An 18,680-nucleotide genomic window follows, 5' to 3' on the forward strand; every position below is an offset into this window, starting at 1 on the left:
CACCACAAAGTGGCGAGGGACAGTTGTTTCCAAATGTAAAGGAATTTGTCCTGCAACAGGACTGCAGCAGAGGTTCGGAGTGGTACTAAAACCCTAATACTGGGACTCTCTAGCCCAGGATGCCCTTCCTCCTGGGGAGAAGGAGGAAGATAGGTGAAGATCCTTGAGGTTCAGTCCAGGGCTTTCAGAACCTTCTGGAAGATTGGGTACTGGTGTAGTTCAGTGGGAGAGCTCTTGCTAGCATGTACAAGGCCTGGGGGGTTTCATCCCCAGCACCACAAACAATCTACAACCTTCTAGGGCCTCCAGAATTGGGCATAATGCTGATCTAAGCCAGGTGCTCTCCCCCACCTCCACTTTGGGGAGAGCAGGTACTGAAGACTGACTTTGGTTTTGACTCTGGGACAATGTACACACTATGGAACGGGCGGTTGCCAGGACCCCTACCTGGATCCTGTTGCTGTTCCCCCGTCCTTCTCTCAGACTAAGTCCATAGTGGGAAGGAGGCACTTTTAGAAAATGCCCACCCTGCTTGCTGTTTCTCCAGTCATTACTCATCACATGAATAAACATTTGTGAGGGTCCCTACTATGTATACAGAGTAGGGCTTAAGATTGAGCAGACATATCCCTTGCCTGCTCTAAGCAACACAGATAGGGAGGCAGACAAGAAGTCATGGTACAGTCCCCTAGACCACGCACAGTGAAGGACGAGGGCCAACCCTGGGCTGTGGACCTTAGAGCCCCACCTGATTTATCCACCCCCTAATGTACCCACCTCCCAGTGAGATTGAGAGGAGATAGTACCTGCCAAGATCTTAGCAGATACAAGTGCTCAGTAAATGTCGATACTCATATTATGTCTGTTGATGGGAGACCAGGAGGCAATTCTCCCTTGGGAAGTTGCCTATGGTTGAAGTCTAAATGCCTCAGCCAATTTTCTCATTGTCTCATTCATTCATTCATGCAGTGAACACTAACTGCAGAAACAACTCTGCCCAGCTTTGCCATGAGCCTACAGTTTCTAGCTAGTATGACATGGTCCTTGCTTTCAGATTTGTGTGAACAAGAGCTGAGGGAACAGATTCCTGTAGGGGAATAACAGGTGGGTTAATTTCTCTGAGGGAGGGATGAGGTATTGCAATGGACTTTCTCTTTTCCCTCACTGTTGCTTGTATGACCGGGAGTGGGGAAAGGTGGGACACAGAAAAAAAAAAAAAAAAGGTGTAGACCGAATCTGACTGTGTCTGGACAAGGGCCCACCTGCCTCTCTCTGGCCTGATAGCCTCCTAGGACCACCCTAACCCTCTAGCCCTACCCACAGGGTCACAGAGGGCCAGTGGGGAGGAGGCTGTGGATAAAGGAAGCAGCTGGGTAGGAGATCAATGACTCCAACTGCTTCTCAGGGCACCTCTGCCCACCCAGGCTGCTCCCACAGAAGGAGAGTGGTGGCTTAGGGTTGTCAGAAGCTCCAGGAGGGAAACAATAAGGTGAGGAACTGGGAAGACTTAAAGACTTAGACAACTCTCTACCTCTCTCTCTCTCTCTCTCCTCTCTCTCTCTCCTCTCCTCTCTCTCTCTCTCTCTCTCTCTCCACACACACACACACACACACCACACACACACACACACACACCTCAGTTGACACAGACACAGTCCTTACCTAATACACAAGTGTAAATACCTGTTAAATAAAATAATGGAACTTAAGTGGGGAAGTGCTGAGTAGCCTCCATCTAAGTTCCTTTCCCCAGGAAATGCTGCTGAGAGTAGTTACTTTGTCCCTGGTGCCTGTTGAGTTTTAGGTGGTGGACAGTGGCTGTGAGTCCTGCTGTGGATCTCCTTCCGTGTAGGTGTCTCCTGGTTCCTCTCAAACTTCAGGCTGGTTAGGCGGGGGGTGATGGTGATTATGGGGTGGGGGGAGGCATTTCTCTCTCTAGGGCCTTCTTGAGATTGAGAGAAACTGGTGAGATTCGCAGGGCTGCATACACAGTAGAAGGATGGAGGAGCTGGCCCCCAGTCGCATAAGCACGTTCTTTACATGAGATGGACGCACAACCATTCATCCCACTATTTGTGGCCACTTCTAAAGAGCAAGCCTGGCGAAACACACAGTAGGTGGCTTAAGAGACAGGACGCAAAGCCAGAGGTATAAGCAGACTGACTCCACGAAGAGAAATAGCACTACTGGACTCATATGCATCGGGTAGTCCAGGAGGGCTGAGCCCAGGGCCTGGGGACCCCACCCAAGGAGACCGCCTGGGCGCCCCATCCCCGCGCGTCCGTGCCCCAGGAGCGCGCGAGGGGATAGTGGGAGGCGCCCACGCCAGCCTCCCCCGCCCCTCTGCGGGTCCCCAGATCCCTCCCCTAGCCCAGACCCCCAATCCGAGACCCGTCGGCCGCCCCGCCCCGGTCTGCCCCGCCCCCGCCCGGGCTGCGACCCGGCCCCAGCTCCCAGCCGGGGGCGGCGGGCTCCGGCCCGCCCGCCACGCACTCCCCCCTCGCGCCCCGGTGCGGCGCCCCCGCCCCACCCCTCCCCCTCCCTTCCCACCTACCCACCCACCCAGTCGGCCCGTTACCCTCCCGCCTGCTCCGGCTCCTGAGCAGCCAGCGGCCACCGGCTCCGGCAGCGGCTCAGAGCGATCAGCGCGGCGCGGCGAGCACGACATTCCACGGGACCCGCGGAGCAGCCACGTCGGGATCGCAGCTAAGCTCCTGCACCCTGAACTTCCTCGCCTCCGCCCCCTCGGCACGTCCCCCCGCGACCGCCCGCGGGACGGCGTGATCCCGTCAGGGCTCTCGGTGTTCCCGGGGCCGCGCGCCATGGGCAGCCCCCGCTCTGTGCTGAGCTGCCTGTGAGTACCGCCGCCCCCGCGTCCCCAGCCTGGCCTGCGCCCCGCCGCGCGCTCTCGGCTCACCCTGCGCTTCTCTCCCGCCCGCTTTGTCTCCCACAGGCTGTTGCACTTGCTGGTTCTCTGCCTCCAAGCCCAGGTAAGGAGCGCTGCGCAGAATCGGGGGCCAGGCGGGCAGGCGGGGGACCCGACTGGCAATGTCGGGCGTGGGCAAGACCAGCGCTGCAGGGCTGGAAGGAACATTACAAATCCAGTCCCCGAGGAGGGAGCTAAGGAACAGAGTGGTAGGTGTCCTGCCTAATGTCACACAGCGAGTGGTGGCGAGGCTGGAACCCAAGGTTTTTTGACTACAGAACTGTCTTGCATGTATGCTAGCCAGATTGGTGGACGGGAACTCTACTGGAAGCCACACCTGGCCTCTGAGGAAGGGGCAGCTGGAGCCAGGGGACGTTCGTTGTCAGGGGAGGCCAGGTGAATCAGCAAGGACCCTCTCCACGGCCCTCTGGGGAGACTTGTGGTTGGTTTGGCCCAATGATGGGATTGCCTAGGCCCTGTGCGCCTTCAACATTTGCTCTGTAAATTTGTCTTTATAATGTCATCGTCGGGTAGCGCTGCCTCCATACTTAAAAGCACCCTGCTCCTCTAGGAAGGCCCGGGCGGGTGGGCCTGCGCTGGGCAGGGTGCCCGCTTCCCTGCTCCGAGGCTGGCCGGGAGCCCCAGGGTGTTTCCCAACAGGTGGGTCCAGATTCTCCCCCATCCCGGGCTGGGTCTGGGTGATTTTCCCGGGTGGGGGTTGGTGGCCTGAGCCGGCATTTTGGAGGATCCCCCCAGCTTCTGCTGGCTGCCTGGTGCAGCGGAGGGGGATGCCGGGGTGTGGGGGCCACTGGGGCCCCTGGGCGAGTAGCATTATAATGGCGTGTTGTGTATTTTTCAATTTCTAAAGGTAACTGTTCAGTCCTCACCTAATTTTACACAGCATGTGAGGGAGCAGAGCCTGGTGGACCGATCAGCTCAGGCCGCCGCCTCATTCGGACCTACCAGCTCTACAGCCGCACCAGCGGGAAGCACGTGCAGGTCCTGGCCAACAAGCGCATCACGCCATGGCAGAAGACGGGGATCCTTTTGGTAAGGCGTTTTGGTGGCATCACCTTAATAAAAGTAGCTAGCGAAAGGCGGTGGCTCCAGTTGCAGCGTGGCTGGACCAAGGGCCCCAGCTGTACTGGCTAGAGGCTGGCTTGAAGGCTTCCCAGCCTAAAAGGGAAGGGGTTAGGACCAAAATGTGGCCTTATGGGGTCAGCTGGAAAGATAAGGCTGGGGAAGGGACCCTTGGGAGGACTTAGCCCCACAGGTGCCCCCTTCCCTGCCCAGAGGATGAATGAATCCAGGAGTCTCCCTTACACCTCCCCCTTTATGCACCCCTCCCCAGCTGCAGGTGGAGGCAGGAGGTTCAGGGGGAGGGGGCCCAGGTTTAAGGGAAGCTCTTGAAAGAGGATATGTCGCCAGGGCCCACAAAAGAGTGGGAGAGAGAAGGGAGAAAATCCCCCTAGCTCTCCCAGCTCAGAAAAGGAGATACTGTGAACCTTTAAATACTTGATCAGAAGGGTCAATTACACACTGGGGGCTAGGCCTGGAAAGGTGCCTTCCCTGGACTCCACTTGCTGAGAACCCAGGCAGGCTGCGGTGCAGCAGGCTGCGGCGGGTGGTGGGCTGGTGGTGGCCAGGGTTTCCCGACTCCCTGTGGGGTGGTGAATACAGGGAGCTACTGCCGGCAGAAAGGCTGAGGACTGATTGATTTCTAAAACATTCAATATTCCGGCCTTGAAACGTAGCCAATTTCCAGAGTCCTGGATGTACCAAGAGAAAAGCAAGCCCTTTGGGCGGCTGGTGTTGTTTTAGAGTGATTATTGTGAGTTTAAAACCTTTAAATAATGACCAAGTTAAACAAGCATGAAAGGAGAGAGGAAGACTCTATTAAAATGTAATAAAAAGGTGAGGCATTTTAAGAGCTAAGAAGAAAATGAAGAATGATATAAAACAGAAAAGAACCAGCCTTTTTTCAGATGTGGAGTTTGAAAGGAGTTGCAAGTCTGTAAATGTAAAAAAGAGGTTCAAGATTGTTCTCTATGAATCTCTGGAGAGACCCCCGCGTCTGGCAGAGCGATTAAAACTCTTCTTACTTTCAACCTTTTTTAACATTTCCTGAATACTTTCTCCTCTTCTCGAGCCAGTTTGGGGGATCGAGTATGTCTCGCTGCATTTTTTCTGCATCAACGTAGCTGACTTCCCTTCAAGCTGGAGGAGGAGACATAATTTTCCTGGGATAAATCTGTCACTGGGGTGGAAGAATAGGTTTGAAAATGTTAAGCTTCCAAAAGCTCAGTTGGGAAAGCCGCTGTAAACTGTGCCCAGCTCCGGCTCCCAGAAGACTCCCCAGATCCTATCGGGAAGGAGAGTGGGGGCTCTCTTGGTGGGGGTGGGGGCAGCTGCCCGGTGGGCCGAGCTCCCCCGCTGGCTGGTAGAACTGGCCTACGGGCCCTTTGGTCCCTCCAAATTGCTGCTTGCTGCCCTTCCTCTCAGCTTCCGAGGAAGGTACGAATGACTAGCTCCTCCAGGGCTTACTCCATTGGAGCAAATGCCCAGCATCCTTGGATTTTGGGGAGGGAAAGAGAAGCAATCAAGCAGCAGGGGAATTGGTCTTCAGACATCAGAGGAGGTCTGCTGCCCATTTACTCTCTGCTTAGACCTAGGGAAGGCTTCCAGAATTCCCTGATTCCTGACTGCAAGGGAGGAGTAGAACAGGAGGCCCCAAGAGCAGAGGTTTAGAAAAGGTGAAGGACGAGTCTGGGAAGAATAATGGAGAGGTCCCATTTACTTCATTACAGGCTTAGGAAGGGATAAAGGTACCATTCTGTTCCATCTGCCCTGTTAGCCAGAATCTTCAGAGCAGGTTCCTCTGTCCCTTCTCCAGCCAGCATCCTTCCCTAAAAAGCAGCTGCTCTTCCTCTGGAAGGCAGACCCAAAGAGGCATGGCAAGGTCCAAGAGGAAGTGGTCAGGAAGAGGTGACAACTGATTTCCTAGCTGACTTGGGGCCAGACTGGGGATTTTGGCCACTGGGCCCCAGCTCTGTGTCTATGTGAGGAGGTGGGTAGTCACAGTGAAGGTAGGGCAGGGAGAGCTGCCTTGATGACTCAGTGCTGCTCACCTCTGTACTGGTTTCTAGGGACAGAGAAGGTACCATGCCACAAAAGGCTGGGCTCAGCCATGGGAAGGGCAGAAGGCCCAGCCCATTCTTCCCATCAGTAAGGTCAGCCCTTACCCTCTTCTTGGACAGCTTCTAAGAGAGCAGTGCATGGAAAAGTGGTGCGGATGGATTCTGGGGCAAGTTGGCTGTCTAAGGGGAGGGGAGGAGGGGAAGAAGGCACAGAAGTCAGGCCCTGTCTCTAGCTCTCCAGACGGGAAGTAGCCCTGCCTAAGTCTCTCTCCTCCTCACCCCCAGAAAGAATTTGGTCACTGGGGTGAGAAGCCCAGCTGTGATGGAGGTTGAAAGAGAAAGATTGAGTTGTTGCTGTCTGGAACTTGGGGCTGTGGTCTGGTGGCTGGGAAGCTGAAGGATGGAGGCAAGATCCTTCCAGCTGGTGTTTGAGGTTCTGGAAATCTGCTTTGGGCTGTGTGTAGGGAGAGCTGTTCTCATCTCTGTCACTTCTCAGCAGAGCAGGGCTGCCCAAAGGGTGGGGGCAGGGATAGTCAAGCCTGTGAGTTCCAACCAAAGTGGCAGGAACAGGAGAGAATGCTTTTACCTTTGGCCTCAGGACTGGAGGTCACCACTGCACCCGGATATTCACCTAATAACCTTGAGGCATGTACACATAATAATTTGGTTGGAGGATCCTCAGGGATCTTTTGATTAGTCAAGGAACTCTGGTCAGATTAAGTTTACTTGGAGCCTATCGCTGTCTGGTTTGAAAAGACAATGGAAGGAATAGAGATTCACCCTTTTCATTTGATGGTCCCCGTCCCTTCTGTGGAACCCAGCTTGTAAGGGGGGATCCTATCCAAGTCCCTCCTCAACTCAAGAGATCTCAGGGGCTGTAGCCCATGTTTTGAATGCCTGGGCCTGGCCTGGTCCAGCATTGCTGCTAGGATGTGACAAGTCCTTGGGTCAGCTAGGGGGAGGCTGTTGATTCTGGGGGTGTGGTGAGGGGGCCAGGAACCTTCCAGTGACCATCCTACACCTTTCCCTGCAGCAAAGCTCATCGGGAGACAGATACCTTTGGGAGGCCGGGTTCGAGTCCGTGGAGCAGAGACAGGTCTTTATATATGCAATGAACAAGAAGGGGAAGCTGATTGCCAAGGTGAGGCATCTGGAGGGATGTGGGCCCTGGGCCTGGGAGGCAGCCTGGGTTGATTCTTGTGCTCTGATCTCAACAAGGTGTGCAGAGACACATAACCACCTTGGGGTTACCTAATGATTGGGTATGGAGTGGCAGCAAAGGAGAAGGAAACTGCTTGAGAGAGGAAGAACTATAAAGACGAAGGAGGAAGCTAGGGAAGGGACTGGGGGGGGGGCTGGTAAATTCCATATATCTTTTTAACAAATCGCCAAATTGCTTTGCTATTATGTCCAATTACATGGTACCAGCATTTGGAATGTTCAGTAAGCCGCAGGCCCGGCCCCCTCAGCCGAGCTCTGAAATGGTCCCATTAGTCCCGGCTCCTCTCCAGCCTCAAGCTCCCCAGCTTCCTAGGCTTGGGGCTTGGGACCTCAGTCCTCCTCCCAGGCTCCCCTCCCCCATAGGGTGGCTGCCCTGGGTTGGGAGCTGGAGTCCTGTGGGGCTGAGGCAGGCAGGTGGGGAAGCGCATGCAGCCCAGGCCAGACTGGTGGGCAGGAGGCCAGAGCAGGCAGGCTCTGGGCCCCTCACTCTGCCCTCTCTGCCTTGGGCCCAGCCCCTCTGTAGACAGCCATGTGTCACTGCTGCCCAGGAGGACAGGAAGTTGCCGGGTGGGCTGCGGGTTGTGAGGGATTAGAGAGCGGGTGCCTGGGGGAGGGTGGGGCTGGGCTCCTGCCCCCATCACCATCTGCTGGGGTGCCCACCTGCTGTCTGGGTCCGCTGGCCCTCTGCCTCGCATGGGGGGGCTCGTAAACACCGCATCTGCCCCCCCCTACCTGCAGAGCAACGGCAAAGGCAAGGACTGTGTCTTCACGGAGATCGTGCTGGAGAACAACTACACGGCCCTGCAGAATGCCAAGTATGAGGGCTGGTACATGGCCTTCACCCGCAAGGGCCGGCCCCGCAAGGGCTCCAAGACGCGACAGCACCAGCGCGAGGTCCATTTCATGAAGCGGCTGCCCCGCGGCCACCACACCACCGAGCAGAGCTTGCGCTTCGAGTTCCTCAACTACCCGCCCTTCACGCGCAGCCTGCGCGGAAGCCAGAGGACTTGGGCCCCAGAGCCCCGATAGGCGCCCGCCCGGCCCCTCCCACAGCCGCGCGGCGCGGACACTGGAGAGCAGCTCAGTCCGCTGAGAGCTACGCTGCTAGGGCGGGGGAGGAGCTGGCGGAGCCCGCGATCTAGTTGTTGATATTGTTTGCCGTTTTTTTTTTTTTTTTTTTTTTTTTTTTAAACAAAAAAGATGCTCTATTTTTGTATTCCACTGGCTGTGACGTCTGTCTTCTTACCTCTCAAGAAGGTCCTGAAAAGGCCAGCAGAGACTGGTTTCCAACTAGGGCTCCCTGGGGTGGAGGGCTCTCTAGTCTGGCAGAGGTGCTCCTGAGGCTCCAGCACCTGCAGAGCAACTGGCAACCTCCGGGTTGGGCAGGGAGCAAAAAGGTGCAGCATAGGTCACCCAGCATAGCGGTGGGTGCCAGTGGGGGCAGTTGTGCCCTAGTTGCTATTAAATGATTGAAATATTTATTTAACTGCATATTAGAAATGCGATGCAGTGAGTCTTGCCAGGCTTGGCCTCTTCCTGCTGTGCTGCCCAGTGTGACTGGGAAACACAGCAAGTCAGACATCAGCTCTGACTGCAGCCTCCCTCCGGCAGACCCCTGCCTATCAGCCATTCCTATCACTGTCACTGCGGTGGCTTCTTGGGAGCATAAAAGCAGGAAAAAGGGGTAGAAAGGCTCTTGGCTGGTTCTGGGAGCTCTTGGAAAGGGGCTGCCCAGCTCTTATCAGGAGTCACTACTAACACTTCCCTAGGTCACATCAGAAAAGATGGACAGGCTAGGACCAGCAATGCAATCTGGATACAAGTCTTTGAGGATGTGCCTGTGTGCCTAGTCTATGTGAGACGGGTCCCAGATTCCAGAACTGGTTCTGAGAATAAAGCTCCAAAAAATGAAAAGAACAGCTGCTGTAGTCTAAGAAGAGGGTGTATTGAGGGGCACCCCACAGCTTTTGCTGACACTTCGGATGTGGAACAAGCATTTCAAGCATTTCCTTTGGGAGCTTGGGATAGAGAGTTAGGAACAGAATTGCTGTGCTCAGGTGCTGCCCAGCACAGGGTAGGTGAAGTCGTGGTTTTCAGAAAGACAGGCCTAAACTGAAGAGAAACTGGGCCTGGGGCAGGACCAGAAGGGAAGCTTATGGGCTAGAGTAGAACTCAAGCCAGTCAAGGCCTGGAAAAGAAGCAGCAGGCCATATTTGAAGGATGAGACCACCAGGGTGGACAGCTCTGGAAAGGACAGGTTGTGCCATGGTAGCAGTGGAGCAGGTCACCATGTAGGCAGGGACTGACCCACGGTGGGGGAGGGCATGTGGTGTGTTCCCATATGGAACAGTGAGGATGGCATTGCAATGTACCAAGGGAGAGCCCAGGCCCAGAAGTAGGTCTGAGGCCCAGAGCCAGCCCAACATTCACAACTGAGACCTTCCATTCTGGCTGCTTCCATTTCTTTCATTTCTCTGAGGATGCCCTGGGCTGCACACCCATAGCCCACCTATTGGGTGGCTATGTCTAGAAACTCCTCCCCTGTGTACCTCTTCTTTAATAATTCACTTGGCTTGGGTAGGGGGGCAACCCAAGACTTCCTGACCAGGTGGGCCTCCCAGTGGTACAGCCTAAGTCCCAGGTTTGACTCATCCAAATGGATCAGGAATTCCAGAGCTCACTGGAAAGCCTTGGAGTAGACTTGGGCTCTGCCCACCCCTCCTGGGGCTTGCAGGAGAGGGTGAGGGGCTTTGGGTAGAGTAGGGTTCTCCTGGTTCATAGACACTGGGGATATGGGGAGTGGGCTCTAGATATCTCTCCACCAGCTCCCTCAGCTCTTGGTGCCTCCTCCTCTGCTCCCCTCCCCCTTTAATTAATTCTGGGTGAGCAGCCTGGCTTTATTGTGCAAGGAGCTAGGGTCTCACTGTGGGAAAAGTCACACCTTCTGAGCAGCTTCTGATGCCATGCAAATGGAGAGACCGTCCAGGAAACGCTTTCATCTGCACGGTCGCCTGTCCAGCCCCCAGCCCAGTAATTACCCACATTTCATTTGTTTGGGAGCAATTCCTGGGGGAAGCTACAGGGTAGGAGGGAGTCTGGGGTGGGGGGTGGAATGTCAGGCTCTCTGCCTGTGATCCTGGTCACAAAGAGGGGCCAGGCTGGGCCAAGGCTGGTCACTGGCTAGGCCAAAGCTAAACCTTTAGCTCCCAAGCTGGGGGTCCTGAGTCCTTGGGCTTGTGGGGCAGGATCATGCATCTAGGAAGAAGAGATGAGCTGTGCAGAAAACCAGACCTGCTTTCCAGAGATGGGAAGATGCCCCTATAGGAGAGGGTTCAGGAGAGGTGGACAGGAGGCAGGAATCTGGTCCTTAAGGTGACCAGAGGCATTGAGGCTGACCCCAGTAGGTCCCCATGTTGGGACCCATGAGAGCTGAGCGTAGAGCAGTGGGACAAGGCACCCACCAACTTGTTTATCTTTGAGTTGCTGCCTCCACAGAACCCTCGCTAATGGGGTTTTACAGCCCACTCAAGCTGCAACTGGCCAAGAATCAATCATTACCGGCACTTAGTGGTTTGATAGTTAACAGCCTGAACTGAAGCCAAACTGGTTGTTAACTGTGATAACAACTGATTTCAAGGGGTTATTGCCGGCCCAATATGCTCAGCCCATTTATTTCAGGGAAAACAAGCAGGGAACTGTGGCAAGACCCAGAAAAGGGAGGAGGACCTGGCAGCCCTCAGCCAAAAGGCTGACCACTGTATCCCAAGTTGGTGCTGGTTTTGAAGGCCTGGGGGCCAGCTGTGGTCCACAAGTAAGCTTGACCACCCAGCATCCTCAAGGTCTGTGGGTGCACAGGTCTTCTGGGCAAAAGGCCCTCTTCGGCCCACCCTTCTCTACAATTCCTGCCTGGCCTCTCCTGGTGCTCCTCATGATGCTCTCACAGCCTTGACTCCCCATGGGAAGGACCCCGGCTCTGGTAGCCAGACCTCTACTTGTCCCCACTCAGCAGGTGAGGCTGGACCCCTCACCCAGGGCTCCCAGATCCCTGCCAAGTCAAACCAGAAACTTGCTTGTCATTTTGAAGCCAGTGAAGATCCAATCTAGGTCTGAACTAGAAGGAATGAGTGAGAGTTCTCTCCTCCCACAGCAGCAGGTCCTGTCCATACCCCCTGTTCTTGGCCAAATGGAAGCAGGTGAGGCCATGGGGGAGCAACATTCTAGAATGCTGCTATTGCATTCAGTTCTCTACCCTCTACAGATGGACAACATGTGGCCTAGTAGTCACATAACTACTGTCATATCTACCCTAGAAGTCAGGTCTCCATTCCCAGATCCAGGCTGCCTCTTAAAGGCTGTAGGTCTCGCCCTAATTCTATTCATTCATTTGTTCGTTCATTTAGTAAATCTTTCTTGAGTGCCTATTATGTGTCAGGCTCTGTTCTGAGCAGAGAAGACTGAGCAGGCAATAAGGAACAAAAATTCCTGTTATTATGGTGCTCCTCTCATAGGAAGAGGGAGGTGCAGAACCAGTAGGATACGTTGTGTCAGACACTGATAGCCACTACAGAGAAATTCAGAGACAGAAGGTGAAGGGTGGAAGCTGTTTTAAATCAGGTGGTCAAGAAGACCTCCATAATAACTTTGTGTTGTAGACACCTGACAGAGGAGAGATGTTCACATATGGGTGGGGACTGTTCCCAGGTAGAGAGACAGCAGGTGCAAAGGCTTATTGCATTTGTGGACAAGGAATGAGGCCAGTGTGTCCAGAGCAAAGTGAAGGGAGGATGGTAGGGTTGTTCTTGGGGACAGGGTGGAGGAAGCTAGAAGCTGAGGTGAGGTCAGACAGGTGGCAGGGGTAGTGATGAAGGGCAGATCATACAGGGCCCTTGAAAAGACTTCAGCTTTGCCTCTCAGTGAGATGGCAGCCCATTTCAAGTTTTTTGTTTTTTGGTGCCAGGGATTGAACTCAGGGGTGCTCAACCACTGAGCTACACCCCCAGTCCTATTTTGTATTTTATTTAGAGACAGGGTCTCACTGAGTTGCTTAGCACCTCGCTTTTGCTGAGGCTGGCTTTGAACTCGAGATTCTCCTACCTCAGCCTCCCCAGACACTGGGATTATAGGTATGTGCCACCGTGCCCAGTCCAGGGGCACCTTTACCACTGAGCTACATTCCCAGCCCTTTTTTGTGTGTGGTGCTGGGAATCGAACCCATGGCCTTGGAATTGCAAGGCAAGCACTTTACCAACTGAGCTATCTCCTCAGCCCTCCAGCCCTTTTTAATTTTTGAGACAGGTCTCCCTAAGTTGCTGAGACTGGCCTCAAACTTGTGATCCACCTGCCTGAGCTTCGTGAGTCACTACGATTGCAGGTGTGTGTCTTCATGAGCAACTAACAAGATTATTTTTTTAGTTATAAAGTTACTGGAATAATTAAAGATGCTAGTAGATTGGGAGTGGTGAAAGCGAATTAGAATTTTGGACATTTTTTTGCAGGTAAAGATGATAGGATTCACTAATGTGTTGGGATGTGGAAAAGAAAGGAGTCTAGGGATTTCCAAGGTTTCTGGCTTGAGCAAACCAAAGAATGAAGATTCCATTTGCTAAAGTGAAGAAGATTCCAGAAGGGGCAGATGTAGAGAAGAGAAATGGGAGTTTGGTTTTGAACATGTGAAGTCTGAGCTGATTAAATATTCAAGAGGAGATGCTGAGTGGGTAGTTGCTTGGGTCTGAAATTTAGGGTTGAGTTCTTATCAGAAGATATAAATTGGAAGTGTGCAGCACACAGTTGATTTTCAAAGCCAGGAAATAGAATGGATTCCCTAGGGAGTGGGTGGAGGTAAAGAAGAGAAGAGATCCACACCTGAGCCTTGATGTACTCCAAACATTTAAAAGTCAGAGGGAAGGGGAACCCTGGTAAAGATGGAAGAAGTGTGGCCCAGGGGTGGGAAGAAAACCGAGAGAGTTCTGTATCCAGACAATATAAGAGAAAGAACAATTTGAGTCTGTTGCTATACTAGCTTAAGGATACATTTGCCTGTCATCGTCTGTCTTCCCCACCCAATCCCCACCAACCCCAGGACCAAAAGGAAGTGGCCAAAAAGCAGTTGGTTTAACCTGGGAGCCTTCTGGATTCTTCTCTCAGCCCCACCCCTGGCTCTTGTCAGCAGGTGCTGTCTTCTCTTCCAGAACATCTCTCCAGTCTAGTTCATCTGCTGCCCTATTGTGTGCTGCTACCACCCTGCTCCAAGTCAATGTCAGTTGCCCCTGCCCCCACGTATTCTCCCTTGTTCCCTTCATACACCCCACGATCCATTCCACACTCAGAGGCCAGACTTTTCAAAACACAAATCTGATTGAGTTACTCCCATCATACCTAGATGGTCTTCCACATGCACTGGCTCTGGTCTGCCCATCCAACCTCACTGCTCACCCACTCTCCCACTCTCCTGCGGCACTCTGGCAACTGCTCCCAGCTTTATCTGCCCATCTGTGCCTCAGAACCTTTGCATTTGCTGTTCTCCACACTTGGAATGCTTTTCCTCTGGATTGGTGAATGGCTGACTACCTGATGGGGATCTCTGTTGTCATTCTCTGTTTTATTTTCTATATTATGCTCATCATTGTCTGATGTTTTTCTTGGTTTTTATTAATTTACTGTCTTCTAGTCTATCTGCTCTACCTTCCAAGAAAGAAGGTAATTTGTGTAACTTGCTCCCTGAGGGAAAGCACCTAGCACACTCTGGGCAGTCGGTGAACAATGTCCCCTTTCCCTATTCAATGGATAAAGTAAGAATTACCCTGAGGCTGTTTAGTGGAGAGGGCATGTTGGGAGTACTTGGTATCCAGGAACATGCAGGATGACCCTGGGATGGGGATTTCTCTAAGCCTATTTAAGAAAGCCCAAGGTCTGTTTTCTCAAGCTTCAGTAAAAGTATCCCAAGCCTGGACAAATGGACATCTAAGCAGGACTTGTTGGGCTGGACATCTCAGAACCTTCCAAAATTCTGCTTCCTTTGCTGCCTCTGGGTTTCTATAGCAACCAGGAAACTTCAAAGGAGAGAGTGAAGGGGAATTAAGAGCCAGAGAGAACAGAGGAGAGAGGAGGAGTAACTGGTAGCAAAACAGATGGGGAGCTGGCAGGAACTCCAGGGGGATCCCCAAGTCCCATGTTACCCTGGAGCGTTGTGCCAGTAAGGTCTCTTTGGTTGCCCCCCTTCCCAATCTGGATCTTTTGCTGACCCTCAAGAAGTAGCTGTCCATCTGGGCAGGCCCCAGAGCTGACCCTTCATCGAGAGCCCCCACCCCATCCCCCTACACTGGCTGGCAGATGCTGAGCAAGGTTCTGGCTCTGTCCTGCAGTCTGGCTCCTCCCTCAGTCCCTCTCTCAGCACTAGTGAAACAAACTGGAACCCCTGGGCTGGTATTTCTTTTCCTTTCTTTCCTTGGCTGTATATGATGGGAGGAGAGGATGCTATCCCATGCTGAACAAGCATTAGCACTTGGAGATCATGGGCAGGCCCCCAATCATAAAGCGTCTTGCTTAGGGCCTGGCTGGAGGTGCTCAGAATAAGGGTCCAGACCAGAATAAGGGACCCTTTTTGAGGGAGCAAGGAGAAGCCTGGACATAGCTCTTCCTGGTTTGCAGCCACCCCTTCCCTTGAGCCCAAAGGGTTGGTAAACTAGGTCCAAGAACTAGGAGTGATAAAACAGTGAGCCTGTAAGGAGCCATGGTACTTTGGTCCTGAGATTTAGGGAAGCTTCCTGGAGAACCAGTCAGTGACTTTCAGGGGTGGGAGTGGCCTGGGTCACCACCAAATTCCAGCTGTCTCTCCGTCTGCCCACATGCACATGTCTCCCAAACATCTTACCCATGTCTTGAATCCTTTAGGAGGATTCCTGTCTCTGACTCAACTTTTGCTTTTTTTTTTTTTCTTCTTCTGTGCTGGGGATTGAACCAGGGCCTTGAGTACTCTGGGCATGTGCTCTCCCACTGAGTCACATCTCCAGTCTCAAATGTTTCAATTTGACAAACATCACCAAATCCTGCAAAATCTTTCTTCATGAGCTGGCTGTGGTGACACAAGTCTATAATCCTAGTGATTCAAGAGGTTGAGGCAGGAGGATCCCAAGTTTGAGACCAGTCTCAGCAACTTAGTGAGATCCTGTCTCAAGATAAAAAATAAAAAGGGCTAGGTATATAAGCTATGTAGTAGATCACCCCTGTTTCTAATCCTTAGTACCACCAAAACAAAATAAATAAATAAATTAAATAAAATAAATTTTTTTTTTTTTCACAAAGAAATTCCATCATAACAAACATCTCACTCCCTCTCAACTCACTTCTGCCCAGTCTCTCCTGGGCTTTGGCTATACCCTCCCCCTCCCAGCCTCTGCACCAGCACTCGGTAATGAAGAAAAAACTCATGAAACATTCATGCTGGGTAATACACCATGTAGGATCTGCCTGATCTCAGTTCTGATAGAACAGTCCAGGTCAGCAGCATGCTGGGTCTTAGGCTTCTCAGGGTTTGGGCCAACTGCTCTGTCTTGGGCTCAAGTTCCATCCACTTCCCTTCAGCCAGGTCTGATCCTCCCTGGGGAACTGGGGGTGGGGGTCCTGAACAAAGTAACAGAGGAGATTCCTGAGAAGGGATGCTGGCAGCCCAGTGAGGAGAGTGGCTTCTAAGGGTGCCCTTAAGTGAGGTGTGATTTTGGTAGCTTTGAATAAACACTAGAGCACAGGTGAACCAAGTGACCAAAAAGCTAAAAAAGTGAGAGGCTTGTGCTGAGCTTGAAGAGGAGCAGAGTCTTGTGTTGCATCTGAACACAGGAAGATGGGTGTGTGCACAGGTGGTGAGGGATGGGAGGTCTGGGGTTGGTGACAGGCCTTCTGCAGAAGCCTGCTCTGGGAAGCAGGCCTCCACCTGGGGCACTTCCATCAAATCAGTGGGGTGGACAAAGAGGGAAAGGAAAGGAAGGAGGGTCTTCCATGTTCTTTCTCTGCCCCCCACCCTTGGAATTTGCCCCACACTGATGTGGCAGCCCTGCCCCACCCCAGGGCTCAGCAACCAGAGAGAAGGAATTCAGAGGAATGGCCAGAAATCCAAAGTGGCTTGATGTGAGGGTTAGGAGCAAGGGTTTTGGAGTCAGAGCTCTGTCACTTCCTACCTGTGTAATTTGGGCAACTTGTATTATGTCTCTAAGCTCCAAATCCTTCACATGCAAAATGGAGAGAACACTCCACCACACAGAGTTTTCAGGATTAGAGTTGGTGCAAGTATGTATAGTGTCTGGTGAGGCAGGGCTCTTGCAGGCCACCACCCCATCTACCCCTCTTGGTTAGATGCTTAACCATGGTTCCTAGCAAGGTAGTTACTGTGACAAGGGACTCTGGGGGAGGAGTTGGGCCATGTGAGCAAAGACCCTGAGAGATCAGGTTTGCAAGTGATGTCATCTGATGGCACAGTGAGAAGCTATGAGGAAGTCAGAGTCTCCAGGCGTCCTGCTTTCCTGGGGAAACAGTTCTGGTAGCCCAAGGTCCTACGGTCACCAGGAAGCTGCATAGATAAAGGGTAAAGTCCTGCATGCACATGAGGCCTGACTTGTCCCTCAGCCTTCCACCCATTCAAGTAGTGTGGCCACCAAAGGTCTAGGTCCCTTAAGTCCCACCTGTGAGAACCAAGAAGGGTAGATGAGGTGGTGGCCTACAAATGGAGAGAGTTTTCCTGCTTGCTCTTGGGGGGACCAATGTGTAAGTTCTTATACCCTGGTCCTCAGAACTGGCCTTGCCTCCCCTCTCCCTGACTCCCAGAGAAGGCAAGACAAGTTGAGAAGGTCAAGGCTCAGTGGCCTGGAGTGGGGAAGCACAGAAGGTGAGACCAAGAACCTCTTCTCATCATGCCTGATGTCTCATCTGAGACAGATGACAAAGGAGATGAGGGTCTGAGTCCTTTGTGGTTCTTTTGGGCATCCAGAAGATAATGGGAGGACCCTCCATTGGGGAAGAGGTGGGTGGGCTCTAGAACTATTGTCCAGGGACCCTGAGGAAAAAGTGCCTCCAGGCTGAGAAGCCAAGCCTTGCTCGCTCCTCAGAGCACCTGGGCTATTGGGCTGTTCCCATGACCTCCCAGAGCAGCTCCTGTCTCTTCCTGCACTGACCACTCACACCCAGGGATTATTCCAACCAGAAACTTCCATTTGGAACAAAGCTCCCAGGAATGAAACCCGAGCTGCCCCAAAGAGGCTCAGCAGCTAACTGGGAAGTGGCTGGAAAGGGAGAGAAAACTTGCAAAGCACTGGGAGCCTCAGGGAGGCTATGAAACTGAAGACAAACGACCAGCCAGCAGACTGGTGCCGCGGAGCTGCCTCCACTGCCTTGTGCAGAACCAGAGGTCAGGGCTGAGCGAGAGGGGAGCGAGGGGAAGTGCACCCCAGGCTTTCTTTAAGGGGAGAGTAATTGGTGCACCTGTGGCTATGGCCAATATTCCCCCTGAGGCCCTCAGGGCTGGCCTGCAGTCACTCAAGCTGTCCCCTCCTCTCCCTTCTTCCCCACCCCCCTCCCAGCTGCTTCTACTTACTCCAATGGGCTGCTGGAGCTGTCAGGGTTGGGCCTGCCAGCAGCCAGGGGGGCCTGTAGCCACAGGACACAGGGAGGGGAAAGAAGAGCAATAACCATTCTCCCCATTTATCGAGTGCCCTCTAGGACCTAGGCATGTGGAATATACTGTTTCTGATCCTCACAACAGCCCTGAAGGGTCAGTACTACCAACTCCATTGTATTGACTTTGAAACTAAGGCTCAAAGGAATTAAGCAATTTGCCCAAAGTGCTAAAGCTCATTAGTGATTGACCTTGGATCTGAAACCAGGACTTTTGGACTGTACAGGACAAACAGGTCAAAATCCTGCATTAGGGTCCTAGAGCCCAGGTTAATTTCCAAATAAAGTCTTCTGTTCCCTTCAAGCCACTGTGGGAGACAAAGGAATGACTAGGGTTTCTCATTTCTCTGACTTGGATTCTGTGACCTTGAGAAAGTTATTTCACCTGATTGGGACACAATCTTCTCTCTTCATGTGTAAAATGGGATTCATAATGGTGCCTCCTGATAGGTGGAGGACCAAAAAGAGAAGCTCATCAAATGGAAGTATTTACAACAGTGCCAGGCTGAGTCAGGCCTGTTACTGTTTGAAGAGTTCTTTTCCCTTTCTTCAGGCAGCCCCAGGAAGAAGCTCACACAGGTTGAATGGTTCAAGCTGAAAACCCTCCCTGCCTACCTCTAAGGATGCACAGGGGCTAAGGACCTTGGGGTATTCTGGGAGCCAACAGGGACCCAATGCTCACATCTCCAGGGTAACTGCAGGTCTCCCTGTGGCTGAGCCACCAAATCTTGCCACAT

At 52.8% G+C, this 18,680-nt stretch overlaps 1 protein-coding gene across 1 annotated transcript; it reads left to right on the plus strand.

The window, feature by feature from the left end:
- Nucleotides 1–2,822: 2,822 nt before the first annotated feature.
- FGF8 (fibroblast growth factor 8) lies at nt 2,823–8,313 on the plus strand (the record flags this gene model as incomplete). The annotated part of the gene is given in 12 exon segments (XM_079136754.1): nt 2,823–2,854; nt 2,954–2,990; nt 3,498–3,509; nt 3,511–3,552; nt 3,554–3,586; nt 3,828–3,851; nt 3,853–3,864; nt 3,866–3,944; nt 3,947–3,976; nt 7,097–7,173; nt 7,175–7,204; nt 8,023–8,313. Coding segments are annotated over 12 exon segments (699 nt in total).
- Between the last annotated feature and the right edge of the window lie 10,367 nt (nt 8,314–18,680).

This window comes from Sciurus vulgaris (assembly GCF_902686455.1).
Source record: "Sciurus vulgaris genome assembly, chromosome: 4".
NCBI lineage: Eukaryota > Metazoa > Chordata > Mammalia > Rodentia > Sciuridae > Sciurus > Sciurus vulgaris.